The sequence below is a fragment of the Acomys russatus genome, chromosome 11, assembly GCF_903995435.1.
Source record: "Acomys russatus chromosome 11, mAcoRus1.1, whole genome shotgun sequence".
In the NCBI taxonomy this organism is placed as follows: Eukaryota; Metazoa; Chordata; class Mammalia; order Rodentia; family Muridae; genus Acomys; species Acomys russatus.
In genome coordinates this window covers 39,540,236-39,567,525 of record NC_067147.1, presented here as the reverse complement: position 1 = coordinate 39,567,525, position 27,290 = coordinate 39,540,236, and the positions used below count along the sequence as shown (strand labels likewise).

Sequence of the window (27,290 nt, the reverse complement as noted above, 5' to 3'; positions counted from 1 at the left end):
GCAGTGATCTGACCCATGCTAGCCTGAAAACAGACGGTGAAGGCTGAGTTCTGCAGGCTTTGAAGCCATCCTTAGATCCGGGGCCATGAACGGTGCCTGTAAATGAAGAAAATGGACCCAGTCTTGGTCTGGGTCTTCTGTGTAATTCAGAGTAAGCCCCTCACGGTCCTGGCTGTCCCGTTGGGTCTGTTGTCAACTTACATGTCAAGGCTCAAAGTGCCCAAGCAGTGAGGAGCATCCCAGGCCACTTCTAGACCTGGTCCTTCCCTGCAGAAGCTCTACTGTGATGCTCCCTTTCTGTCCTCTGCATCCTCCCCACGCCAGATCACAGGTGATAACACAGAGTCAGGGATAAGCTCAGAGATGAACCCAAAGGATAGGTTTGGCTCCACCCCTCCTCACTCACCTTCCCTGTTCTGTTCTTCTCAGGGCCAGCCGGGCACTCGAGGCTTCCCTGGATTTCCGGTAAGTGCAGAGGGCTCAGGTTAGCAGAGATTGGTGGGTCCTAGGACTGGTTGGGTTAAAGTGTATCCACCAAGATGATTTCTGAGGCCACATTTTCCCTCCTGATTCCTAGCCAGTAAAGGACCCTTTGTATAACCGTTCTCAGGCCAGTAGCTCAGGGTGGGGCTCCCGCTACAAGAAAGGTCAGAGACATCCATATAAATAGTGGTGGCCAGGCAGGAGATAAATGAGTGAACTCGGGGCTGATACATCTCGTTTGAGTCCAGGATGTGGGCAGATGGTGGGCCAAGGAGATGAACTCAATGACCTCTGGACAGGCACTAAACAGAGGCCTTCTAGGAAAGTGGCGGTAAGGTGGCTACTCCTTTAACCCTTGCCAATGGAGCCTAGATAGGTTCCAAGTGGCAGGATCTGGGGAGCAGCTGCCTTGGTGCTGATCAACATTAGCTCTCAATGCACATATGATGTCCAGGCTGCCTCCTGAGCAGGACTCTTGGGAAGCTTGACCTTTGAATCTGGCCTTTCTATTTGCAGGGTCCCATTGGTCTTGATGGCAAGCCGGTAAGTGGACTCTTAGGGTAAGTAAACCCGTGACTTGGGCTGTGTCCTGTCTCTGTCCAGCTCACTCACCTGGGGCTCCTGGTCCACCTACACCCCAGATTGTTGGAAGGTATTTTCCACAGAAAAAAAAAACTGGCCAGAACAAGATTGCTCACAGGAAGAGGAGGAGGAATGATTTGAATAAATCACCCCTGACCCAATGGGCTATCACAGGGCAAAGTCTCTGATGGTCAAGCTAGGTTCTCAGTGCCCAAAGCAAAAATCATCCATAGACTTTGGTGACTTTGAACGGCTCCCTGTAGGACCTGGGATCAGGGGTCAGGGAGGGCAAGGAGGTAGCAGGAACAGCAGAGAGGCAGGATGATGGGACAGGCTGCCCCTGCATCACCAAAATGCCTCCTATTCTCCTCAAAGTTGGGGTCTCCTCTACTGCTGAGGCTACACACACACACACACACACACACACACACACACACACACACAGGTCCAGCTCTAGTCACTTTAACCCGTTGGCCTTGGTCTCCTGGTCCAAGCATTCATAGGAATTAGAAGATGGCCACCCCTCCAAAGCTCTTGGAGTCTCCCCAAAAGTGCAGGCACTGGGGATACCATGTACACCTCTCAGCTATTCCTCAGATAGCTGGTGTCATCTCAAGTGAGGACCTGGTCACCTCAGCAAGCCACACATAGCCCAGACGCTACAGTGGTCATGTCTGCTTACCACAAGGCCAGGTATCCCCTCCCCCAAAGCTCTCCTGCGTATATGTAGTAGATGTAGCTGGGTCAAGGGAGACACCCTCACCTCTCCTTTGAAGAGCAGGTGATTACTAGGGTGACCGGGAAAGATAATGGGGAAATGGCCCCTGCCCTGCCCCAGTCAACCTGCAGGTTAAGGTCTGGGCAGGTGAGGGAGTACACATGACCAGTGACTGTGTGAGAAAGGAAAGAAGCCAAATACATTGTGTAGGAGGGAACATGATGGATCATGCAGAGTGAGGGCTTCTGTGTTTAAACAATGTTCATGAACCCCTTTTCCTTCCAGGGCCACCCCGGACCTAAAGGGGAGACGGTAAGCCCTCTACTTTCTTTGCTTCAGAAGACAGGTAGGGGACCAACCTGATCTTACTCCTACAAAGAGACAGAGCCTGCTTGTCACAGTTGCACACACACGCACACACACACACACACGCGCGTGCACACACACACACACCCTGGCTGGGTACAAACCCTAGGCTCTAGATCCTCACACCACACAGGGAGAAGTAGCAAGCCTTTCTTCTCCTGCATAGAAGACATCTGGGGTATCACCCTTGACTTGTGTCACACGACGTCGTGGGTCACCTAGTAACTAGCTCACACTCCCAAAACCTTTTCTGACATGATGACATCAGCACCCTGGCAGGGGTGGTGTGGTCCTTAGGAGATGACGGCCTTTTATTTTCCCACGGCAGCTTCCCCTGACCTGTCCCTCCACCACTCTCAAGCCCCGCCACTGTGAACCTGCTAGGAGTTTTCTAGTTTCTAGGTAGGATCCAGTTATGAGTCTAAGGCAGAAAAGGACCCGACTCCACACATCTTGCCATAATGAGGTCACTCACCCAGATGCCCAGGGGCCCAGAAACTGGTACTCAGGTGGTTCCCCACAGGACAGCACAGGGATAACAGCGGCCTCAGATGTTCAGGCAAGGGTTCAAATTCAAAGCATGTTGGACTGGAAATGGCTAGCCTGCCAGGTCACTCCCTGAGCCGTGTGTGAACACTGCCATTCTCCTGGCACTGGGAGGCAGAAGTGATGGCAGCCCCTTCTTCTCTGGCCCTGTGAAGGGCTCCAGAGGGGTCAACCCTCTTACTTGTTCATCAGCTTGGGTCCCCTCAACCAGGGCTTCAATGTTATCACCTGAAAGCCTGCCACATACTGAGCCCCACTCCTCCTCTGAATCAAACGATAAGACAACCTTGACAGAAGTGCCAAGTCCTCTTGTGCCTCCCAAGAAGCTTAGAACATAGAGTAGGGCGTCCATCCCAGCTTCCTGTCTGTCCCTGTGGGCCTTTCAAAATGTGTCTGCAGCACTGGCTTGCTCTGGCCATGCCCTTAAGCCTTTCTGGAACAGTGGCCAGGAGAAGCAGGAGGCAGGCTGTGCTGGGGTCTCCTGAGGACCCAGGTGCAGGATGCAGGGTCTTTCAGAGCAAAACAACCAACACCACCCAAGCCTCCCGTGAGATGTCAGTGGCTGGTGGGAATGAGTTGGAGAGGACAGGGAGCATCTGGCCACACCCACTGAGGTTTCGAATAGAAGGTCATACTATCTTAGACTTATAGGCAGTCCTGACCTGTAGGACTTTGGGACAATCTGAGAAGCCTCTAGAAGCCTAGGATCTGTTCTAATCCAAGCAGGCATGTGTCTCTGATCTACCCACCTACTGACACGTGTGTTTTCTTCCACAGGGCCTGGTGGGTCCCCGAGGACAACCGGTTGGTGGTTCCTTGTACTTTTCCCCTGGCAGGGAGGTTGGGGACCATGTGGCCTGTGATTTGAGCGCTGACACTGTCATTTCTTTCTCTTTGTAGGGACCTCAAGGACAAAAGGGAGAAAAGGTCAGTGTAATTGATGCTTCCTAGATCTGCACCCTGGGCTAAGCTTTCAACTAGGCAGAAAAGGTCACAGTGGCCCTTGCAGACATGAATTTAAAACAAAACAAAAACAAAAACAACAACAACAACAAAAAAAACACAGCAAAAAAACCAACCCAACCCAACCCTGAGATACCCATAGTATAAGAGAAAAGTGATGGCATTCCTCTCCGAGTCAGGATTGAATCTGAAGAGCTGCATGAGGGTTGGCCCTGTCTGCCTGCATCCCACCGGGTTCCTTCACTCTGCCATATGAACTTTTAGGGGCATGGGTTCAAAACAGTGTTTCTCTGTGCAATCACCCTGGCTACCCTGGAACCCTTATAGACCAGGCTGGTCTCAAACTCTCAGAGACCCACCTGGCTCTGCCTCTTGAGTGCCGGGATTGAAGGTGGGCGCCACCATACCTGGCAGGATATGGATTTATAACCCCACTGGCCTCTTTCCTAGCTTCCTACCGTCTCTGCCTTGTTTAACTTCTTGCCAAGATTGGTAACTTTACCCCTGGGCAGTGTGGTACAGGAGCCCAGTACTCTTGGTTTGGGGGGGGGGGGGGAAGGGGAATAGTCCTAGAGCCCTTCTAGCCACAAGCCATCACAGAACCTGAACTCTGTCAGGAGCTATTGGGTACCAACCCCGGAGATGGGCTGCCAATGAAGATGGACATGATTCCTAATCCTACCATCGTAGCATATGGCATATGGTGGGGTCCTATCCATGTACCTTATGGAGTCTTCTCTAGGGAGTTCCTCCTGTTGCCTGCTAGAAGCAGGGGGCGGGTACCTTAATCTGCCTCAGAGGGCTCAAAGCAGAGCAGTGTCACCATTGGGTGATATATGATGTATTATGGGGGTATGGATCCCCCTAAAATGCCTAACACCCCTCTCTCTCCCCTCACTAGGGTCAATGTGGCGAGTACCCACACCGGGTAAGTGATGCTTTGAGCTGAGGGTGCTCTGTGGCCTACCCTGAAGCCGAGCTGCTAGCCCAGGGGGGAGGAGGAACCCGCAACTCTGTGCAGTATGCACTGTGCACTGTGCACTGTGTTTCTCCCTACAGCTAGCCATGATTTGCTTTCAGCGATGTGTCTGAGGTCACTGTGTCCATTTTCATGGAACTGGCCTCAAATGACCTTGTTTGTCTGCTGAGCAGGTGTCCGAGAGTCTCTTGAATGTGTGTGTCACTTTGCCCTCTGTTGGCCAGGAGGTGTGCATGGGTCTGTGTGTTGCCTCTCTGTCGTGCGTGTGTGAGTGTGTGCATGTGTGTGTGTGTGTGTGTGTGTGTGTGTGTGTGCGCGCGCATGCGCGCGCGCGTGCGCAGACACATTACTATGTCTGCATGTCTGGCAGTCCTGGACAAATATGAGGGACTTTTGAGTTAATCATGGTTTCGGTTGACCCAAATCTCCAGGTGGGGAGATCCTCTGCCACCACATCCTTTGGGGCAGTGTGCATCTTACTGGTTAAAAATACAGGAAGCTCTTCTCAGCAGGAACAGTATGGTGAGGGTGGGGTGTTTCTGGACTAGATGGCTCCTCCCTGACCCCTTGTCCTGGCTTCATCTAAACATACGGAACCCAAGATTCACTTGGACACTGACAGCAGAGCTCCTGATGGGGACAGAGGAGGGCATAGCCGCGCCCCCCCCCACCCCCGTGCCTCCCTGAAGCCTCAGTGGGACACAGTGAACCGGCCTGTAGACCACCCCTATGGTGCTCAATCTGGGCAGCAAGTATGAAGGATATCATCTTAGGTGACCTTCCACCTATAGGGACGGCAGGGTACCCAGAAACAGACAATCTGTTGCCTTGGCTCTTATATAGCCAGGCAGGGTGGAGCTTAGCCTGTAGAGCCCATCGTAGACCCTCACCCCACTCCTACTCCCATACAAACCAGACTCAGAGTATACTTGACTCTTTAGGGTCTCTGGGAAGGTACAGCTAGTATGACCAGCCTCTCAGAGCAAAGAAAACCATGTGAGTCCCTGACATCTGGGTCATTGGACCAGACATCTGGGACCAGATGTTGGACCAGAGATAGGCTGTGCTAGGTTTAATGTATAAGAGGTAGGAATAAGTTTGAAGCCCAGGCCGGCAACCACACAGGCAGAGCTGGCCTGTCAATGGCATGTGCTTCAGGGATGCAGAGCCCTGCTGTTCCAGCCAGCCTGATCCTGATACAACAATAAAAGGCCAGCTGTGTTTATTTGAAATGATGGTCTTTAAGATGGTTTTATTATCCAAAAGAAATACAGCATCCCCCAGCACAGAGACAGCACAACTGCAAGGCTTCTGCAGTGTGTCACTGAGCCTATAAGGGTGCTCAGGCTGGGGAGGGTAGGCTCTCTGCCCTCAACCCTCCACAAGAACAGAGAATGGGACAGTGATAGAAAGTTCCAGAAGCACAGTTTGAGTTCTGAAATCAGGCAAGGATGAGAGATTTGAAGATATAACCAGCGGGCAAGTTGATTTAGAAGAAAGTATGAGACTAGGGGACCTAGTGGGTCCCTGGCTTTCCAAGGGATGGGAATGTTGATAGGTCTCCAAGGCAACCTGCTGGTCCTTACCTCTTGTCTAGCAGAAAGGAAAGGCAATGAGTGGCAAGTCCCCTCATATCAGGCAGGGTTGCTAGGAGGTGCGTGGGTTCTCTCCTGCTTCCTGTGACACCCCCCGCCCCAATCTCTGCTGCCCTCCTTTGCCTCCCAAACCAGGAGTACCCAAGTGGCATGTTAGCAGCTCTGCACTCCAACCCGATAATTTCCCTAAAGGTTTGTCGGTTCTAGGTGGGCTCCAGCCCCTCTTGGCTGAGATGCTTCCTGGACACAAAGCTCAACACTGCACATCCCTGGGCCCCCAGCATGGAAGGATGGGGCTACTGCATGGCTCACTTGTGTGGCAGCTTCCGCCTACGTGCAGCAGGAATAACCTAGAAGTGGCCCCGAGGTGGGCTCCTAATTCCATAGCTGGGCCTTCTCAGCCCAGATGCGTCATGAGACACCTTAAGCACACTCGGTTGATCCTCCAAGCTCTTTGTCTTCATATAGGTTCCATCCTTCTAGCATTTTCTCCAGTTTGGCCTAGCTGAGCAGGGAAACAAGAAGAAACAGAAATTACCCGAAATGAGAATTATGTTAGATAATGTGACTGCAAGCTGCCTGTCCCCCGAGAGTGGTTGACCACTCCCAAGGCATCTTTCCTGAGTGTACCAGCCGCAGAGTGAGGCCTCAGCTGCACTTAGTGTGTGCCACGCAAACCACACCCACAGCCAGCTCAGCCCTGGGAGCCAGGCTTAGCTTCACTTGACCATGGTCCTCAGATTAGCTGACATCAGCCTTTCTTGTCCCACCAAAAAGGAACCCACAGGGGAGCATACGCCAGCCTGGCTCCTCGCACCAATTTAGCTCGTTCTGTGGCTCCCAACGCTGTCCACCCAGCAGGCCTGGGTGGGGCTGTGCAATGTCGGGTGGTGTGTCACATGGCCCAAGTGGCCTGGCATGGCTTCAGAGGTGGGTTTAGCCAGGGAGAACCCTCTTCCTGAACTCAAGGGGGCTGCTAGCCAGTGTCTAGTGCTGTAGCAGTGCTGGTGAAGCCCTTCTGCAGAAGGACCCCTGAGGACAGCCAAAGGCAAGATCAGAGTTGTGCTGTCTGTCCCCTTGAGCTAGCCTCAGGGGTGCCTTTCCCCCGCCCCCCCAGTCTATCTGGATGCTATGTTCACACGGATCTCTCTTTTCTCTTTTCCTTTTCTCCACTTGGCCTTCTTGGCGACTTCCTGCATCGTTCTGAACACCTGCGACCTCTGGCCTTTGCCCTCTGGCCTTCCAACTCATGCCTCTCCTCAGCTGTTGCCTCTCCTCAATTCAGTGCGGCTGGCTCCACCCCCAGTCATTAAAAGGCGGACCTTTCAGGTAGATACCAGGTGGGGCTTCTCCAGGGGCTTGGCATGTCTTGGGATCCTGACAGCGCAGCTGGATTTTCTACTATGCCAGAATCTGCTTCTAACAGTTACAGTCAATTAGACAGACATTGGCCAGAGGTGCCATAAATGTGGAAATAGCCAGTACACAGGCCCCATCATACCATGACAGGCGCCAACCACAGGCATTCCGACAGCCATTTTGCGGGTCTGATTTTAAGTGCTCCAACGGGTCATGAGTCAAGCACCACCATCTTTGTTTCACAGATACAGAAGTGAAGGCTCAGAAAGGTTCAGTAAGTTGCCTGAGGTCACAGCCCGTGAACTACAGAGCAAGGATTTACACCCAGGTTCTCTCTGCCTGCTCCCAGTGTGCCTCAACTCCCTCCTCTGAAAATAAGAACAGGCGCAGTGACTGTGATAGGGCAAGGAAAGTGAGGCTCAGAGAATGAATCGATTCACCCAATGCACCAGGAATAGCAAGAGGGAGACGTGGACTTGAGAGCCAGGTCTCTGGTGCCTGTGCTCACACTCTCTGGAGGGAGCCACATCGTTTATGCTAGAGACACACAGCCTGCTAAGTCTGACCACTCAGACCCCAGGTGGGAGGAACGAGGGTGTTTGTAAAGCAGTGTGGTCCCTAACCAACAAGCCAACAACTTCTTTCATGTCTTCATGCCCAAGGAGGGTTGGCCAGGGACAGGTCCCTAGGGACAAAGCAGCACTGCCCTCTGCAGTCTGAGGTCCCATGAGGCCAGGGGCTGCCCATCTTACCCTTCATCTGCCTTCTATGGCCCAGGTGTCCCCAGGGCGCAGGAAGCTGGGAGAGGCAGGGCCTTGAGCTTATCTGGTGAGTCCCACTCCTCAGGAGCATGGATACCCAAATACCTGGCTGAACACGGCTGAAAACTCAAGCTGATGATCAGCTAAAAATACAGAGTCACATGGTACACGTGCAGCCGGTTAAGCATTCGGCCCATTCCTGTAGGCTGTAGATCACATTACCCACCAAGTCCTCAAGAGCCTCTGAGGGCTCCGATAGCTGCTCAGGAGGCTGCTGGCAGCCCAGAGCAGTACCGGGCCCACGCATGGCCATTCATCCTGCTGTAGATAAGCCTTGCCTTAGGGAAGCTGAGGTAGTACTTCTAAACACGCCCCCATCTCCCTGACAGGAGAACTCCTGGGGCTCTCTGGCCAAGCCACCTTAGCCTAACTAGTGATCTCCAGGCCAGAGAGAGAGAGCGGCAGGGGACCCTATGATGGCCAAGATTGATGGCTGTCCTTCACACACAACTGTACACATACACACACACAAGAACCAGCTCCCCACGGGCCATCTTCATCTCCAGTCGAAAGAGGAAGACCCTAGGGCAGTGGTTCTCAACCTTCCTGATGGATGCTGCGACCCTTCCATAGAGTTCCTCGTGTTGCAGTGAACCCTAGCCATAAATTTTTTTCACTATTACTTCATAGCTAATTTTGCTATTGTTAGGATTTGTGATATAAATATCTGGTGTGTAGATGGTCTTAGACAACCCCTGTGAAAGGTTCATTCGACCCCAAAGGGATTGTGACCTACAGGTTGAGACCCATTGCCCTAGAGCATTCAGGAGTAGATCCAGCCACCACCTTTTGCTGCGTTCATGTCAAAGACACAAAGATGGCCAAGCCAGAATTTTCTGTACTGCCCTGACCTGGTTTCCAAAGCACAGCCAGCAAGAGTTGCCCTGTGGCTGTTGCAGAGTCTGGGGCCAGCCATCAAGGGAAGAAAGCTGATGTGTTTCCTATTGATAAGTGTATATTGATTGTACGTCTTATGCAAGACGGTCTCAGGTTAGCAGAAAGGGGGGGGGGGCGGGCGGTAGCTTGCGCAAGAGCTGATTAGCTTAGCAGATGGTGCTGGGGCCACTTCCAAAATGCAAGGAGTTGGCTGACGAGCCAGACAAAACCCCATGACCTCTGACCTAGAGGCCTCATTTGATCCCCCTAGAACAGATAATCAAAACCAGCAAATGCTGAGACAGGAAGCAAGGACCCTGTGCTCCCATCCTGTGGCCGGGAAGGCTGGCGCTGAGGCACTCTTGCTACATTAAGAGGATAGAGGCAGGCAGAAGACCACCTCGGCTGAGCTCTGGCATCAGGCCAGGCCAGAAGCAGGGCTTGGGCGCAAGCCTGCGGTCATCTCTCATTCACTCTCTGTCTTTGCCACTGCCGCCAGGCCCTCTGCCCTAAAGGCCATGTCCTCTACAACAGCTGCCCCCCACCACCACCCCCGCTCCCTCCCCCCCACTTCTCAACTCAGTAACTCCATGTCTTGGTCCTCTTTTTGCTGCCATTAGCCCCTGCATGCAGTCACCGTCACTGCCACCATAGCACTGTTACCCTCACCATCCACCCACTGCCCCCACCGCCTTCCCAGCAGGGTCCACAGAGGCCTCAGCAGATGCATGGCACTCGGGGAGTCTGAATGAGGCTCTGAGGCCTTCTCTCTAATGTGTGTTTTCTCTAACTCCAGGGAGAACAAAGCCAGGCTGGCATCCAAGGCCCTCCAGGGCCACCGGGCCCTCCAGGACCAAGTGGCCCCCTGGGACACCCAGGACTGCCAGGGCCTATAGGGCCACCTGTAAGTATCTCTCCCTCTCCAAGATTTGCTCCCTAGAAATCGCCAGAACCCGCTAAGCCTTGAGTAGTGGCCGAATGACTGAAACATTCTGTCAAGGGCCTGAGCGCAGGCAGCCTATTCAAGAAGCTGTCAGTGTCTGAGACTGCTCAACCTGTTTGCCCTCTCAACTCAACAAGCACACCTGCAGGGCTCTGTCAACCATGGCCTCCAGGGGGCGCTCTAGTAAGCTACCACCTTATGTTACTGCAGAGTAATTGGGAGAAATCTCAAGAGCCTTTGGCAGCTGCCCCTGAGCCTTTGGTTTAGTAAAACCAAGATCAGTGCAGTAGATTCTGGGAAAGTACAAGGAGATGGCCTTTGATGACTATGCCTTTCAAGGTAAATGCAGGATCCATGCTGCTGGGCCACCTTCCAGGCAAGTTACCCAGTCAGTGGGGTGCTGCATCCCAAGGCCTTGAGGACAGGCCTTGCCACCACTGGAGAAGGGTGCCATAGACACCCCCTTCAAGTGACAAGGCAACCCCCAACTCACTCTCAAACTCTGCCCAAGACTACGCCCTCCGCAGTCACAGCACCACAGAAATACTTGTGCACATCTCTGATAAAGTTTTCCAAGTAGCTTAGAAGAAATGACATCAAAATCACTCGTTCACACCCTGGCCCCTCGGCAGCTCTGAAATCCAGCCATTTTGAGACGTCTCTGAAGGCTGCTCTGCCCACCGTACTCTCTAGTTTGGCTAGGAGGACTGCACTGTAGTGATAGCCTGTGTTGTTCAGGGCTGCCTAAACTTAGTGCCCAAAAGACATATTTACAGAACCTCCCATTCCTCCCCCACCCACCCCCCACCGCCAAGACTCCTGGGGCGGAGTTTAGTCTTGTCTCCAATCAGTCTGTAGATGGGACAGTAGAAAAAGTGAAAGGAAACGGATCTAGAAAATTGAGCCAGGCCAAGCTTCCAAAGTGCCCCCAAATTCACTGATTTCCCATCTACTACCCTCCGACCCAGTACTGGGCACTCATTCTCCAAGTAGGAGTTAGACATGTGTTTGCTATTGGTTTCTTTGTTTTTATATTGCTTATAAGAGAATAAGCCCTGCCGGGCATGGTGGCACACACCTATAATCCCAGCACTTGGGAGGCAGAGGCAGGCGGATCGCTGTGAGTTCAAGGCCAGCCTGGTCTACAAAGTGAGTCCAGGACAGCCAAGGCTAAACGGAGAAACTCTAGAGAATAAGCCCTGAGTATCTTTTATACCAGTTGAAAACAGACTAGCCCTAAGCTTCCCGGTTTTCTCCAACCCAGGCTGATTGACCAGACCTCCACCCAAGACTATAGTACTCAACCATCATGGCCTCTCCCTTGGCACCCACAGACTCCTGGACCCACACCGGCTCACCATGGCGAGCTGCTGTGGTTACCTCCAGGTGGGAGGGGGCCAGTGGGCTCTTCTCTAGGGGTTCAGGCCTGTGTTGGGAAGGTCAGCTTTCCAGCAAGGGTCCTCAATTAGGAGGTACATGGGTAAAGGATCGTTCCTAAGCCACATTGCCAATTTAGCCCCAGGCCACTGACCTACTTTCCAGCGGGCGAGCACAGTAGAGTTGCCCACAGTGCCCACATGGCTCCAATCAGAGATGTTAGCCTGTTGTCCCCATATGCCCTCCTCAGGACACCCTGGAGCTGTCTGGAAGCCCCTCTGCTCCAGCCTCCACTATGAACACGGCTGAGCTCACCCACTCACCTTCTTCTTACTTTACAGGGCTTACCTGGGCCTCCTGGACCAAAGGTAAGCATTCCCCTGGGTGATGATGCTTTTAAGGGGAGCATTCCCTGTAGGGGTGTCAGCTGTGGAAGGAGGTGAGACGGGCTGAGCAGAGTGATGGATTAAAACGCGGTCTGTTTCCAGAACATCACCTTCTCTTACCGAACTATTTGATCCTAGCATGTAACTTTCTTGGGTTCTCAGGCCAGCTAAACAAGTGCTAGGTTGGCATGTGGTGTGGTGGTTGAGTGTTTGCCTAGGGTGCATGAGGTCCTGGGTTTGAATCCTAAACCCACCTCCTAAACAAAGCTTATGCCCCACATCCAGAAAGTGAAGGCAGGAGGGACAGAAGTTCAAGTTAGAGGCAAACCCGGACTACATGAGATACTGTCTTCAGGGGAAAAAACATTTTAAGAGAGCCAGCCATGGTGGTGCCTGTAATCCCAGCACTCATGGAGGCAGAGGCAGGCAGATCTCTGTGAGTTCGAAACCAGCCTGGTCTACAAAGCAAGTCCATGACAGCCAAGGCTACACAGAGAAACCCAATCTCAAAAAACCAAAAATAAAATAATGATTATTATTATTTTAAAATTTTAAGAAAGAAAATAAAAAGAAGAAAGCACAATCCTGGCTGGCTGGCTGGCTGGCTGGCTGGGAGTTTGTGTTCTAGCTGGAAACACAAGGCAGACAGATGCCATAACATGGTCACAGTATCCCAAAGCTGTCAAATATGGAAAAACCTTCAGAGTGATCTGATCTCTTGTGAAATTTCACCTGGAAGCCCACGATGACAGACACTCTCACTTTGAAGTCAGAAACCCTGGGGACCAAAGGCCATGAAACACCAACAGTGGCCACCGCTTTGTAGACATGGAAGCAGAGAGCCGGGGAGAGGCTGGGGAGAAGACTTAAGCTGGTAGAACACATACTGAATGTCCCCAGTCCACAAAAAACGGGCCCGTCCCAGCACCCCTCAGCCATCAGAACAGTGTCTGGGGACCTTGGAGGGCACTGAGGGTTGTTGCTCAAGGAATAGCTGGGTCTAGGGGACCTCCAGAGAACAGGGGTGTCGTGGGGAGGCAGACAGTGACCTTGTAGCAAAGATCACCAGCTGGTCTGGTATGGGGGGGAAAAAACCATTTGGCTTTTCTTTCCTCCCCAGGGAGACCCAGGGATCCAGGGCTACCATGGCCGCAAGGTAAGCAGGACGGGGGAGAGGGAAGACGCTACCTCTTCCGTGGGGAACCCAAGGGGGTCCTCAAAACATGGATGCACAACAGGCCAGGGCTGGGTGGGGAACGGTGTATGTTCATACCTGTGCCAGCCACGTGAGCTTCAGACAGGAAGGCTGTCTGAACACCCAGGAAAGGATGGGAACAGATGGGACAGGGCCTTGGCAGGCTGGTGGCCCAACCCAACCTCAAGTAAGGGAGCGTCTGTCTTACTGATCTGAGTGGCTATGTCTGGTATCTGGACTGGGTAAGCCAGAATACTTGTCCTCTCTGACACAAGCCCCCATGCTGAGCCTAGAGGAAGATGTAGACAATGCAGCCCTGCTCTCGGGCAGTTCTTGGGCCAGACAGACAAGCACTCCTGCACAGACTGACTTACTGGCAGCAAACTGTTGAGAGCTTGCTGAGAGCAGGGTGGAAAGGTAGACCCCAAGTGGGAAGAGTTAGGGGAGCCTTCTGGGAGAAAGCATCCAAGAGTTCAACGGTGTGAATGAGTGTATCAGCTAGCTAGTGCTGTGTAACAACGTATCCCAAATTGGCTGGCTTAAAATCATGAATATTTTTTATGTTTCTGTAAATTGGTGGCCTGTGGTTTTGCAGTTCTACCTGGGTTTATAGGAATAGAGGCTTAACATATAATAGCTAGGAGGGCAGAGGTAGCTTATTCACTCCTGTGCGTGGTGCTGGCTGGTAGCGTCTACCTCTCCAGGTGCCTTTCATCTTCCAGGAGGTTGGATGAGCTTCCCCACAGCAAGGTAGGCCCAGGAAAGCCTCCAAGGTGGGCAGGGTCAAATACATGGGCACTCTTCCAGCATCATCTCAAATCACATTTCCTAAGGACCTTCTGCTCAAATGGGTCACACAGCCAAGTTACCTACAACAGCATAGGAAAGACATAGTTCTAACTGCTTGATCAGAGAAGTAGAAAATCTCTGTGGCCCCTTTCAGTCAACCTCTGTGATCCTTCAGAAAATCTGAAAGGAAATAGTATTTTAGACCAGGAAATCATTTGAGCCAAGGCTGGGAAGCAGTCGCTACAATCGCCATAAATACTTTCAACTGCAGCCAGTGCTTACTGAATGCTGGCTGTGGGCCAGGCATTGTCCTAAAACACAACCAGTACGGTTCCCAATCCTGTACCCTCTGGAGTTGCTGTAACTATCTCCTACCCAGCAAGTGGGAAAATGAGGCTCACCTAAGTCTCAGCTAGAAGTCAAAACCAGAATTCAAGTCAGGTCTGGGTTGTTCTCGTGGTACCAGAAGCAACAGCTGGGAAACTCAGGAATCCTCCAGAACCTTCTAGAAGGGGGAATGCTGAAAGAAGGAAAGGTATGGGAAAGAGAAGGAAGCTTGGAAAGAGACTCACTCGGCCAGGAGTACATGCCTTGCACTCTGGCTTCTGGTGGCTGGCTGGTGTTTTATGGGTACCTGGTGGGGGAAATGGTGAGACACAAGAGATCTTTAATTAGTTCTGCATAAACTGAGAAGCTTGCATTGTGTCAGGAAGTGGAAATTATAGCCCCCACGGCTGCTTCCATCCACTCACTCAGACTCACAAAATTTATTGCCTCCTGGTGTAGCACGGGTCGCTTTTCCCATTAGTAGTCAGATCGGCTCTTTCAAGCTGTGAAAGGGTGGAGGCCCTGGCAGAGGGGTCCCCAGGGTCATGGCGATGCCCCTGGCTGGGACTGTGTTGTGATTGGTGGTGTCTGCCTCTGCTGTAAACCAGGAGTCTGGTACCTCAAAAACAGTCTGGGGATTGTTGTCTTGAAGCCAGTGAGGGCCCAGCTGTGTACTGGGGTGTCCTGACACTGAAAGGCTTGGGTCCATATATATGGTCATCCTCCATATGGGCCGGTGACAGCAAGATCCCTTCAAATCCAGGCATCCCTGCATTTGCAGAGGCCGGGTGCAGCAGTACCGCTGAGGGAGGGGCAGCTCCTGGGGAGAAAGAGGCTGCCTCAGACACCGAGTACTCTAGCCTGACTGGAGAATTCAACTGTGCTACCCTAAAGTGGCACAGTTGGTGAGCAGCCAGGCTGGAAGCAGAAGAGGATCTCGTCAGCCTGTCTGAGAGCCCCTTCTTCTCTCCCTGCGGTTGGTTTCTCTGGGAGAAGAAGGCTGAATGAGGCCCCACCCCATAGCCAGCTTTTCCCCAGCACTCTTTCCTCCCTCTTTCATTTTCCTCCCATTCTGTGCTCAGTTAAGGTGCAAAGAGGGGAAATTAATAAGGAGGAGGAAGAATGGCCACGGCCACGGCCACCAACGATGGTCTCCCTGAGCTGAGGCCGCTATGCCGCTGCCCCATCGCGGGAGCCCTCGGTGTAGCATGCGGGCCTGCCACAATGAGCGCCACTGCTCTGTCTCTCAGGCTTGGCACACAAGGGGGCGTTTTAATTTCTTAGCCTATGAAGTATGAGGACGGGATGCTCCCTCCATCACCCCCACTGGCTGGACCAGGCCTGGCTGGTCCAGGACTCTCAGCAAGGCTTACTTCTCTACTGGCTCCTTGTGATCAGAGCCCAGGATGGCTAGCACCCTTGTGCAGCCCCTACACTTGCCCAGGGGCCAACCCTCCTCCCTAGACATTGCATGCATTGCTGTTTGCCCATGTGGTACCTGCTCGACCCAAATTTACGGCAGCCATCAACCTTACTTAACTATACCGCATAACGCAAAGCGTGTTTCAAAGATCATGCATCACAACCGAGGGTTTCCTTCAGACTACCGTGGGTCACAAGCCTGATGGGAGCACATCTCCTGGTACATCAGTGTTAGTACTGGGTCTGATGCCCCCCATATCATCTGCATGTCTTTTGCAGAAGTCCATAACCTAGGACACATGTTCTGGATGAGGCAGCGTTCTGTGCAGTGATGACCAGTATTGGTATGAATGCTGGGACAGGGTACCAGGTACTTCACAGGCATCGCTTTAATGCCCCGCCCCCTGTTTTTGAGTCCTGAGCCCAGGCATATGTTAAACCCATTTGGTACCTGAGGATATCTTTGAACATCTGATTCTTATGCCATCCCAAGTGCTGGGATTACAGCTGTGCACCCCCACACCCAGTTTATATGCAACCACGCTTTGAACCTAGGGTTTTGTTCGTGGTAGGCAAGCACTGTGCCAACTGAGCCTTGCCCCAGACCCATGCACCGTCCAACTGTCTCCCTTTCAAATCGCCCTCAGAAAGTTGGGGGGTTTTTTTTTTGTTTTTGTTTTTGTTTTGTTTTGTTTTGTTTTGTTTTTTTGGTGGTTGTTGTTGTTGTTTCTAGCAAAGCGTGGATCACAGAGTCTGTCTACCCATAGCCCACAGCCGGGAGGTGGTGACACCTGCACTGTTGATACCAAAGCCGTAGTCTGACTTGGCTACCGGCATGTTGGTTTTGCCAGGAGAATTTAGTGTCCTGAAAGGCTTCTCTCTCTTCTTCCCTGGAAGGAGTTAAGGTGGAAGAGGAGATGTTCTCATGGGTAGGTTCAGACCTTGCGGGGCAGAGGGTGCAGGCTCATAAGTACCTCATTTGGACGAAAGGAGAGCATGCTTTGCCTAGTGGGGTGACACTGGACAGCTGAGCTGCTGCTTGCTTCTAAAACGTCTTAGACCTCGGCAGTTCCTGAAAGATCCCGGTGGCCCTCCAGCTCACAGAGGGTCCAAGGGACCCCGAGCTCCTTGTAGCATTTCCTTCTGTCCACTTTGGGAAGTCCCAGTGAGAACATCTAAATGCCTGAAATAGATGCAGATAAGGCCCAGACCTGCAGCCCCGAGGGGACTGTGGCTGGACCCCAGCCCCCAGCCCCCCTCTCCATGACCTCTGGGGCTCTGCTCTGCCCTCCAAAGACCACAAATTAATGAGAACTGACTTCTCCTTTGGGACGGAATACACAATCAACAGATCTCAAATTGCGATTACAAGCCAGCCGTCCTTCCAAAAGCCCCAAGCCTTCGATGGGGCACCCGACCTAGGAATTCCCTAGATCACTTCCTGCCCGCCCTAATTACCGGACGACCTGGGATTTCCATGGTTCCGGCCTTTGCTTCTGGGCAGAGAGAAGCAGGAACTCGGTCACCTTTTTCCAGGAAGGACAGACTAGGAACTCTGGCCTGGGACAAAGTGTTACATCTCCTACCCGAATCTCTCCAGCTTTCCCACCTTCCCAGGGTGGTACTCCGCAGCCCTTTCAGCCCACTCAACCAGCCCATTCAATCCCCGCCCTGCGTCCCCTTCGAAGAACAAAGATGCTGTTTTGATGAACCCCTTGTAAAAGAGTTAGGGAAACCCCTTCATCTCCCCAGCCTACTGACCCGCCCTTTGCTTGGCTGCGGAGCTGACTTCGACACCCCACTCCTACTCCCTCCAGACAGACTTCTTGCCAAGTCCCTGTGCAGCTTGTTCAACAAACAGTAAATCACCAATTAGGCCACGCCCACCGGCCATGCTTGTGCCGCTCACTCATCTTTAGAAAGGATGAGTCCTCCCACTTAGAAACTTCAAAGGACACAGAACCTGTTGCTACTGGGGGTGGGGGACAGAGGAGGGGGGCTCTAGGAGCTAGATTAGGCCTCCAAAGTCATTTAGTGCAGCCGTCACTGTCCATTTGTCTCCTGAGCCACAGTGACTGCAGATTCTCCCCTCCCCACCTGTGCTTCCATTCATTGTTTCTTGGCACCCTGTTAAGCAGCCAGCATCCCCCAGTGGTATCTGGCAGCCTGGGAGTCAGTCTGTGCCATCATACGCTGGGAAGAGGGGCCAAGACCCTTCGGGAGACTTGGAGCACACTCTTGCCCAGCCTCCCCACCCCACCGCACCCCCAGCCTCTGGGATTCCCCCCGGGAAGGCAATAGCTGAGAGGAATCAGAGTCATAGACTCAGATAGCTGTGAGATCCAAGCCACAAAGGCAAGCACAGCACCAAACCAGCGGGGCCAAGCCGAGCACAGTTCCATCTGCGCCTCAGGAACTGGACAACTCTAGAGGGCACTAGGAAAGGAGGCCCTAGATCTCACAGAGGCATGTCACAGCTTCCGTTGTGTTGTCCCTCAGCCATGTCCACGCCAGCCTCCGCTCCACCTTCTGAGACAGCCGTGCCTTGGTTCCTGAAGGGTGCCTCACCCCCATCCAGGAAGCAATGCTGTCTGGCCTAGCCAGAGGTCAGACAGGGCAAGCCCCTTGGCTGGAGCTGGGCAGTGAGGCTAATGAGAGTGGAGAGAGCCCTGGGGTGGGGTCAGCCAGGCGCCCCTGCTTCCTGCCCAGCAAAAGAGGTGGGAGGGAGGGAAGTCCTGAGGCCCCTGGAGACCAAGATCAACCAAGGGGGGATGGGGGTAGGAAGAGGGGAGATCAACCACCCTAAAGAGGACTGCTCTCTAGAAGGACAGACTGGCTCTTTTGTGTGCACAGGCCCGTGAATTCACAAGGTCAAACCAACATGACCTGAAGACAGTTTAAGTTAGCCTGGGGCCCTCACTGTGTGCATGGCTTCTTGGGCTGCCCTCCACCTGCGGGGTGCATCTCCTCAGTAGGAGCATTCTTGGCCATCCTGGAGGTACAGAAGGGGAGCATCAGAACTCCACCGAAAGCATACACACCCCAGACTTGTATTTCTACCTAAAGCTAAAACTCCCTCCAGAAAGTCCTTTTTCTGGAACTGGGGGGTCTGAGCATCTCCTCGCCAGCTCTGGCTATATCTGCTTCCCAAGAACCATGCAGGCAGCCAGGGCAGGGCGGGGCTGGGACTTCTGGCTGTTGTGCAGTCCATTGGAATGTTATAGGGACCTGATCCTCTAGAGATGAGTGCCACCTAGGGTCCTGAGGGGCCTTTAAGACCACTGAGGCCAAGATGACCAAGTTCAGAGTAGGTCCTCCTGCACCCTCTGCTGGCCACAGAGCAGACATGCCTATGCTGGCTGGACCCCTCTTGGCACCCTGAGCAGGCGGGAGTGGAAGAGGGTTCACTTGGTGTTAGGACATAAAGATCAGAGCCTTCTGTAGAACTCGGGCACGTGGCTCAAAGAGGAGGAATGTGATGCAGTGTCTGTCACCAGTAGGCACGAGCGTGTGCACAGATGCCAACTGCAAAGTGGCTGAGGCAGGAGGATCCTAGTCCTGCCTGGGCTACAGAGTGGCTAAAGAAAGGCCAGCCTGCACAGCTTGGTGAGACCCTGCCTCAAAACTAAAAGGAAGGGCATCCCGTGAGGATAGAGTTCAAGAGTAGAACAGTTGCCTCGCATGCATGCAGCCCTGGGGTAGGAGATACGAAGTGGGCACAGTAAAGGGTCTCGCAGAGGTATAAATACAGCTTTGAACTGAGGGCGTAGCAGGGAGTCATGGGGCTACGGAAGTGGGTGGCTCTTTTAGGAGCACAGTGGTTTATCTGCAAACAGGAAACTAGGATGGAGGCAGACTTCTGGAGCCCAGGATCCCCACTTTTTTTTTTAATCTATGGGTGGTGGGAGAGCCTCATTATTTAGCCTGTGTGCTGTGAGACTCTGAGATACCAATGGGGAGGGCTCAGCGTGGAGGAGGAGGGTGGGAGTCGCTCGAGCCTTTGTCTGCAGAAGGGAAGGCAGAGTTGTCCTGTGAGATAGCAGGCAAGACCCTACAGCAGGAGTCGCGGTGTATCTGGGCTTTGGATTTCCCATCCTGTAGCATTGTCTTCAGCACCACTGAGGCAAGCAACTGCAGGCTGGCGTGGCACTGCTGCACGCCATACTGGGGTACCATGTAGGGTTCAGTGCATGAAGCAAGAGCTACCCCTCCCCCCCTCCAGACAATTGGATTTGAGTCCTGACTCACTTCTCCTTGCTGCTCCTCCCTCCCCCCAACCCCTGCTTTGTCACTGGCTGTTATCTCCTGACCCATCACTTGATGGCACCACTGCCTCCTGTAGTTCTGGGATCACGGGGAAGAAGAAGACATTGAAAGTGAAGGACAGAGCTGCGATGGCACAGCCCTGCCCACAAATCCCAGAAAAGTTGCAACATGCTGCTGCGTCTGGCCAGGCAGGAGCCAAAAAGGGGGGATAAAAGAGAGACCAGCCACTAGGCACCATGCTAACAAACATTCTGGGGACAAACCTGGGGCACAATAGAAGGAAAGGCCTGTGGTAGGTAAACAGCCACATCACTGCTCTTGTCATAGCCATGACTCCAGGCCCAGCGTGGTGGAGGCAGGAGGATTAGTTAAAGGTCATCCTCAACTGTATATCCAGTTTAAGGCCATCTCCCTACCTGAGTTCTAATTCCCGTGTGTGTGTGTGTGTGTGTGTGTGTGTGTGTGTGTGTGTGTGGTTATTTTCAGCCCCCTAATCCCCTCTCTCTTTTTGTGGCATCTTCCTTCAAGATGGCATCACAGAACTGAGGGGAGTGGCCTGTGTGGCTGCTACCGTGGCAGGGGCCTCAGAACTCAAATGGGCCTGGATGCTCTAGATTTCAGGCCATAACAGAGTCTGGTCCTTTTCTTAAGGTTTCTCTTGTTTCGCTTTCCAGGGAGAGCGGGGCATGCCGGGGATGCCAGGCAAGCATGGAGCCAAGGTATCTTATCTTTCCCCTGTGCCTGTTCCTTCCCCCAAACTCTGGGACTCTTGGTTCCTTCTTGAGTCCCCCACCCCAATTCCTTCTCATAACCTGTTGGGAATATGAGGCCACACGTCCTCCCTCAACCCTCCCCCTTCCCATATCTGTCTGTCCTTCCTAACATGAGGCAAGCAGGGAGAGTGAGTGTGATGTGGCTCCAATCACCTCCCAAGTCTTCAGGGCTATCAGCTCTAGTATCGTCTTGAGACCCAAAGAAAACACAAGAACCCCAACAGCCTCCACTTGGGCTTTTCTAAGTGGCACTTTGAACAACACTTTCACCTTAAAGTATGTGGTCTTGGGGAAAAAATGAAAGTGAATTTCATAAACCAGGTGTGGGGCTGCACACACCTAATCCCAAACCCTGGGAGGTGGAGGTAGAAGGGTCAGGACCTTAAGGCCATCCTGGAATATATAGCCAGTTCAAGGCCAGCTACGTGAGATCCTATCTTTTTTTAAAAAAGGGGGTGGGGAAACGGCTCAGCAAAGAGCTTACTGTGCAAGTATAAGGACCTGAGTTCGGATCCCCAGCATCCACTTAGTGGGATGGTCCATGTCTCTAATCCCAGCACTAGGAATAAGAAACAGGAGGGCCCTATGGGCTTGCTGACCAGCCAGTCTAGACAATTAGTGAGTGCCAGGATCGGCGAGAGACCCTGTCTCAAAATAAAAAAGGTAGGGGAAAATGAGGATGAGCCTTACATTGACCTCTGGCCTCCACATGTGTATACGTGGGTATATACCCCTACAAATACATGTACATACACACTCATATACTGTACACACAAAGGAAGGTATGGGGTTTATTCCCAGTTCATGAGGGCAGATGTCTAGAGAGCCATGGGTTGGGGTAACCCACTTATACACAGGGGTACACTATGCTTTGGTGAAACCAACGCCTTCCTATGGGGTTGCCTGCTAGTCCCCAGCCTTTAATCACAGGGACCTAGCCCAAATCTCACTGTCCCCACTATATATCCCACTGAGGTCTCTTGGGGTGCCCAGCTGAACATGCCACATTCTCTCACACTCTGGGAAGATACTGGCTATCAGTCAGCAGAAACGAGTGGACCTTGAGTCCAGGCACAGCTACCTCTGACCTCAGAGACCTTCATGCCTTTTTTTTTTCTCTCTCTACCAGGGGGCTCCTGGGACAGCTGTGGCTGGGATGAAGGTAGGTAAACACTGTCACTCAGTCAGGGGCAGGATGAGAGGGTGTCATGACAGCACAGAGCTGGGACCCAGGGGCTCAGCAGCACAGCAGCTAGACCAGAGAGGACAGAGAGTTCAGCCAGGTCTCCAGCCTCCACTCAGGGCCTCCCTACTCTTGCCTCCCTGGGACTTGCTGCCATGGGCTTCCAAAGCCTCAGAGGAGAGCCGACATCTTCTCCCTGAACCCCTAACCAAGCCAATGGACACCATGGGAGTAGCTTGGCAGGGCAAGTGCGCAGTATTGATCTTTGCAACAGCTCTGCTCACGAGGGTCTCCCCCGCCAACTTCCTTTTGAGATGCCCTTAACCTACTCATCCTTCTAGGCATCCTCCTGGGTCATGACCTCTTTGGGTCGGGGGTCAAATGACTTTTTCGTAGGGGTCACTTAAGGCCACCAGAAAACAGAGATTTGCATCAAGATTCAAAGAGTGGCAAAATTATAGTTATGAAGTAGCAACAAAAATAATTTTATGGTGTGGGCGGGGGAGGTCACCCCAACATAAGGAGCTGAGCATTAGAGAGGGTGAGAACCATTGTTCTGGGGCGGGGGATGAGACCCTCTAGAGCAGCTTCCCAGAAGACCTTTGTCTTGAGGTTTCCCCTGAACAGAGGAAGTAGCTCTTCCCCCGAAGCAGAGGGCTCTCGCTTTGTCTCTCTCCTTTCTTCACTGGTGTCCTCTTTCCCATACAGGGTGAGCCTGGGACTCCAGGAGCCAAGGTACTGATGGGAAGGGAATCCTGTGGGACATAGGGAAATGAGATTGGCTGTGGGGTGAAGCTGACAGGGACCACCATTTTGCTTCTGCCCCACCCCCACCCCAGGCCAGCCGGGTATGTGTGTGTGTTGCGGGGGGGGTGGGGGTGGGGGGTGGGTGGAGCACTGGGCCCTTTCATCAGGAGCACACTGCAAGGACCGTTCTCATTCCTGGTCTTGCCTACATGCATGGCAGCTGCTGGTGGGGGAGGGGGCGGAGGGGGGCGGGGAGAAGATACACTGTCCCCCTACATTTACAAGTGTCTCTCCTTATCTAGAACAGTAATGGAGGTAGCACAACAGAAATGTCAGGCGACCTTGAAATTTACTTGCATAGAGCCAGGCCAGGTGGCACAGACCTAGACTCTTTCCTTTTTGGGGGAGACTGAGGCCAGGAATATCCCAAACTCAAGTCAAGCTGGTTGAACTTAGCAAAACTTTTTCTCAGAGGGAATGATAAAAGAGGGCCATGGGTGTAGCTCAGCAGTAGTGTACTTACCTGGCAGGCAGGAAGCCTTAAGTTAATCCCCAGGTTACAAGTCACAGGTTTCATTGATATGAGCTGTGTGTGTGTGTGTGTGTGTGTGTGTGTGTGTGTGTGTGTGTGTACATGCATTTGGGGTGTTGGATATGCTAACTTGCACTGGGAAAGCCTTAAAAGCCAATATAGCATGAAGCACCCATATATTTACCGAACACCTCTTGTCTGGGAACTCTGGTTCCTGATTACACCTTGTCTTCCCCTCCATGCCCTGTCCATTTTCACCTCTTTTTGTTTTGTTTTGTTGTTTTTTTGAGACAGGGTTTCTCTGTGTAGCCTTGGCTGTCCTGGACTCACTTTGTAGACCAGCCTGGTCTCAAACTCACAGTGATCCCCCTGCCTCTGCCTCCCAAGTGCTGGGATTAAAGGCGTGCACTACCATGCCCGGCTGACCTTCTCCTCTTATCTCCAAGAGAGATGCAGGGAAGCTGGGGTTCCAGGTGTGCTGGGAAAGGAGGACAGGGGATAGGCAGAACACCTCAGGGCTCCTCATTGTAATTCCTATGCTGGGTAGACATGTTGTGGACGAAGAGAATGTGGCCTGAAGCAGTAAACTTGGCGGGGGTGGAGGGATGGGGACTGGACACAAAGCTTTCCAGAAGTCCTTGGCTTCCAGTGAAAGGCCAGGGGACAAGGAGCCTACCTCATCATCTTTGTTGCCAAGCGTGCCCATGCCTGTAGGTAGGACCTGTACAGTTTGCTCCTGCTATTGGGGGTGCCGAGGCTAAAGCCCACTCCAGGGGCACTCAGACAAGGCTGGAGGGAGGAGAACTTCCTTCTCTCCATTTTCCCCGCCCCGACTCGTACTTACCAGGCTCCTGCCTTGCTCTCTCTGCCTCCTTACCTGTCCTCATGCCATGCTACCAGGAAGCCTATTCCCAAGGGCAAGTGGCAGGAACGTGACACCTAGAGACTCAGTGTGGCATCTTTCATGGCTCCAGATGGAAAGGCCATTGGCATTGTGATCCCAGAACCCCCAGATCATATTCTTGTGTGTAGGGATGGCATCCCTACACTCTTCACTATGGAGGGAAGCGTTCCAATGCCAACTTGAATCTAGCTCCTTGCTGCTGTGGGTTCAACTATACCCTTCCAAATTCATATGCCGAAGCCCAGACCAGATCCCCAAGGTGAAGACTAGAGGGGTAGGGCTTTTAGGAGACAAATAGGGTTAAATGAGGTCACAAGGGTGAGGCCCTAATCTGATGGCATTGGTGGCCTCATCAGCAGAAGAGGGATAGTCTTTGTCTTTGCTAAGTGAGAGCCCAGACAGAAGGCGGCCATCTACAAGCCAGGAGAGTCCTTCCTTCTCCCTTGCATAGGCACCCAGATGACAGACTCCCATTATCAGAAATGGGACCTCTGCTATCTCAGCCACCCAGGCATGGCATTTTGTCATGGCCACTGTGATGACTTGTGCAGACACTGTGGACGCAAGTGGGATGACTGTATGCTAAAATGTGGAGATCAGCACTGCCGTTAGCTCAGTAAGGGGCTGTCTACAGCCACCCTGCTCATGGGGCAGGCTGCCTCCACCTGTGAAGAGAGGCTTGGGTTCAGGTGATTCATGCCATGGGACAGATAGCCGAGTTCCTTTGCACTGCACCAAGCTGGGTCAGGAAGTGCTGCAGCTGCAAATCCACAGACCAAGTGTATTGAACAGCAAAACCAGCATCTTCTCACAGCTCTAGAGGCCAGGGACCCAAAGGGGGGGGAGCATTCCAAGGGTTTATGGCAGTCTTCTTGCTCCCTTGGCTTGCAGAAGCCTCAGCTTACCTGCTGCCCCCTTCACATAGCATCTGTGTGTCTGTGCCCATGTGTCTGCCGGTCTCCAGACTTCCCTGTCCTATAATGTCCTGGGAACATTGGGTTCTGTCTACTCCAGTGTGATCCCCTTCACATTTGATCTAAGTGACCTTCAGTGACCCTGTTTCCAAAAAAAAAGGGGGTCAATTTCTGAAGTACTTGAGGTTAGGACTTCAACGCTGAGCTTGCCTGGAACACAGTTTGGCCCATGACACAAACTTCTCAAAAAAGATGTTCGGGTATATGGGTTCTGTCTAGAGGCAGGAGGACATGGACAGAAAAGACAGATGGCGAGTGCAGGGGGGCAGACAGAAAAGGCATGAAGAAGAACAGAGTGGATACATGGAGTTCCCGAGCTCTGGCTTTCCACATTGCTCGCCTTCGCCTCCCAGAGGCTCCCAGGAGAGCGGGACCCAGCTGTGGACTGTGGCCAGTGTTTCTTCTTTATCCCGAGAATTCTAAGAGCCAGTTTCACATGGAGAGAGAGCAGGGTGTCACCCATCTCGCTCATGTAAAGTGCCTTAGGAAAGCACCCATCAGGATGGAGGTCCAGGAGGAAGCCGAGGCCCAAGGAGGGGCTGATAGATGAGGGGCCAGGGGAGCAACATGTTAAGAGGGTAGGGGTGCTGCCACCCAGATACCTAGAGCCTGTTTAAACTCTGCTTCCTCTCTCTGCAGGGTGAGAAGGGGGCTGCAGGCTCCCCTGGGCTCTCTGGCCTCCTGGGGCAGAAGGTAAGTGGATACCCATTTTCAAGGGTGGATGGTGGGCTCTCTGCAAGCCTTGATGTTCTGTCCTCTTGGCCCTGCACATTCTAGCCTAGGGGAACACAGCTGGAGCACAGCCAGCCTGAGGTGTGTGTTCCCCACAATAGGCCCAGATGGCCCCAAAATGCGGGAATTTTGTAGAAGTCAGGGGCTATGACCTGGCTTAGATTTCTTCATGCAGGTTCTGAGAGTCAGCTCATTTACAGCCATTTAAATTATTTATCTGTGCGTTTGTGAGCATGTGTGTGTTCCTATAGGCGCTCCTGTGCATGGTACACATGTGTGCATGAATATTGAGGCTGGAAGTTAAACTTGGTTATCACTCCTTAAGAGATGTCTACCATGTTTTTTTTGAGACAGTGTTTCTCTGTGGGTTGACGATTAAGCTAGGCTGGCTGGCTGGCTGGTGAGCCTCAGGGATCTGCTTGCCTCTGCCTCCCAGGCCCTGGCATTACAAATACCTGGTGCCATATCCTGATTTTCACTGTAGTGGGAGGCAGGGGGTAGGGAGCTGGGGATCCAAACTCTTGTCCTTGAGCTTGTAAGGCAAGCCCATTACTGACTAAGTTGTAACTGTGAAGGTTCCTTAAAGTTGTTTTTAAAAAGTTAAGTCATTATAAAGAGGTCCAATATGTCTGGGGAGAGCTATATAAGCTATATAAGAGAGGACCCCAGGAGAGCCAAGGCCAGAGCTTCTGAGCCTACAGGATTAAAGGGACAGGCACAGCTTCCTGTAGCACTACATATCCTCAACCCACGCACGACTGCTTAAGACTCTAGAGGAATTTGCAGCCCCACCCTCAATCCCCAATATTATGCTGCTCCCACAGTAAAGTTGACCCAGGAATCCCAAAGCGCTTTAGTGTTCTTTTTTGCAGTTGGCCTCAGGACTGTGTCCTGCCTCCTGCTCTTCTCCCTTGGACAGGAGTCAGTCAACCACCTCCTCTGGCTTAGGAAGCCAGTGACATAACTCTGCTTTTCATTCCCAGGGAGAAAAAGGTGACTCTGGCAATGCTATTGGAGGAGGCAGAGGGGAGCCTGGCCCCCCAGGGCTCCCTGGGCCCCCTGGGCCAAAGGTGAGTCTTTGTTGGTATCAGCATCATGAGAGATGTGGAGCCCCCAAAGAGGGGCAGAGAGACTGCACCAATAGGGCAAAGTGCTATTGGGCGGGTGTGGTTGGTTGCCACCTTCCCAGCATCCTAGAAAATCAGCTCCAACCTAACCTAGCAAGAGCTATGGCTTTGTCAGAGAGCCACAGAGGCGCCACTGCCCCATGCTCCCTCCTGGGGCTGGGGTCATAGGTCATGAGGCTGCCACAGCTTGGGGACTAGGGGATGCCTGGCCACCATTGGAAGGGAGTTAGAAGGCTGTGTTCCTAAACTCTGGTCCACTTTCCAGGACTACTAAGAGAAGCACCAGATTGGCCTCTGCCTTCACTATTCTCCTCACACAGCCCGT

At 52.7% G+C, this 27,290-nt stretch overlaps 1 protein-coding gene across 1 annotated transcript in view; it reads left to right on the top strand.

Annotated features, from left to right (window-relative positions):
• Positions 1–27,290, top strand: part of Col13a1 (collagen type XIII alpha 1 chain) — a 61,475-nt gene that overhangs the window by 7,849 nt on the left and 26,336 nt on the right. The window contains exons 3-16 of the mRNA XM_051152491.1: positions 430–465; positions 1,000–1,026; positions 2,069–2,095; positions 3,473–3,499; positions 3,596–3,622; positions 4,560–4,586; positions 7,496–7,561; positions 10,085–10,192; positions 11,950–11,976; positions 13,115–13,150; positions 20,668–20,712; positions 21,896–21,928; positions 25,713–25,799; positions 26,822–26,908. Of these exons, the coding sequence (XP_051008448.1) occupies positions 430–465; positions 1,000–1,026; positions 2,069–2,095; positions 3,473–3,499; positions 3,596–3,622; positions 4,560–4,586; positions 7,496–7,561; positions 10,085–10,192; positions 11,950–11,976; positions 13,115–13,150; positions 20,668–20,712; positions 21,896–21,928; positions 25,713–25,799; positions 26,822–26,908 (660 nt within the window). The remainder of the gene's footprint in view (positions 1–429; positions 466–999; positions 1,027–2,068; positions 2,096–3,472; positions 3,500–3,595; positions 3,623–4,559; positions 4,587–7,495; positions 7,562–10,084; positions 10,193–11,949; positions 11,977–13,114; positions 13,151–20,667; positions 20,713–21,895; positions 21,929–25,712; positions 25,800–26,821; positions 26,909–27,290) is intronic.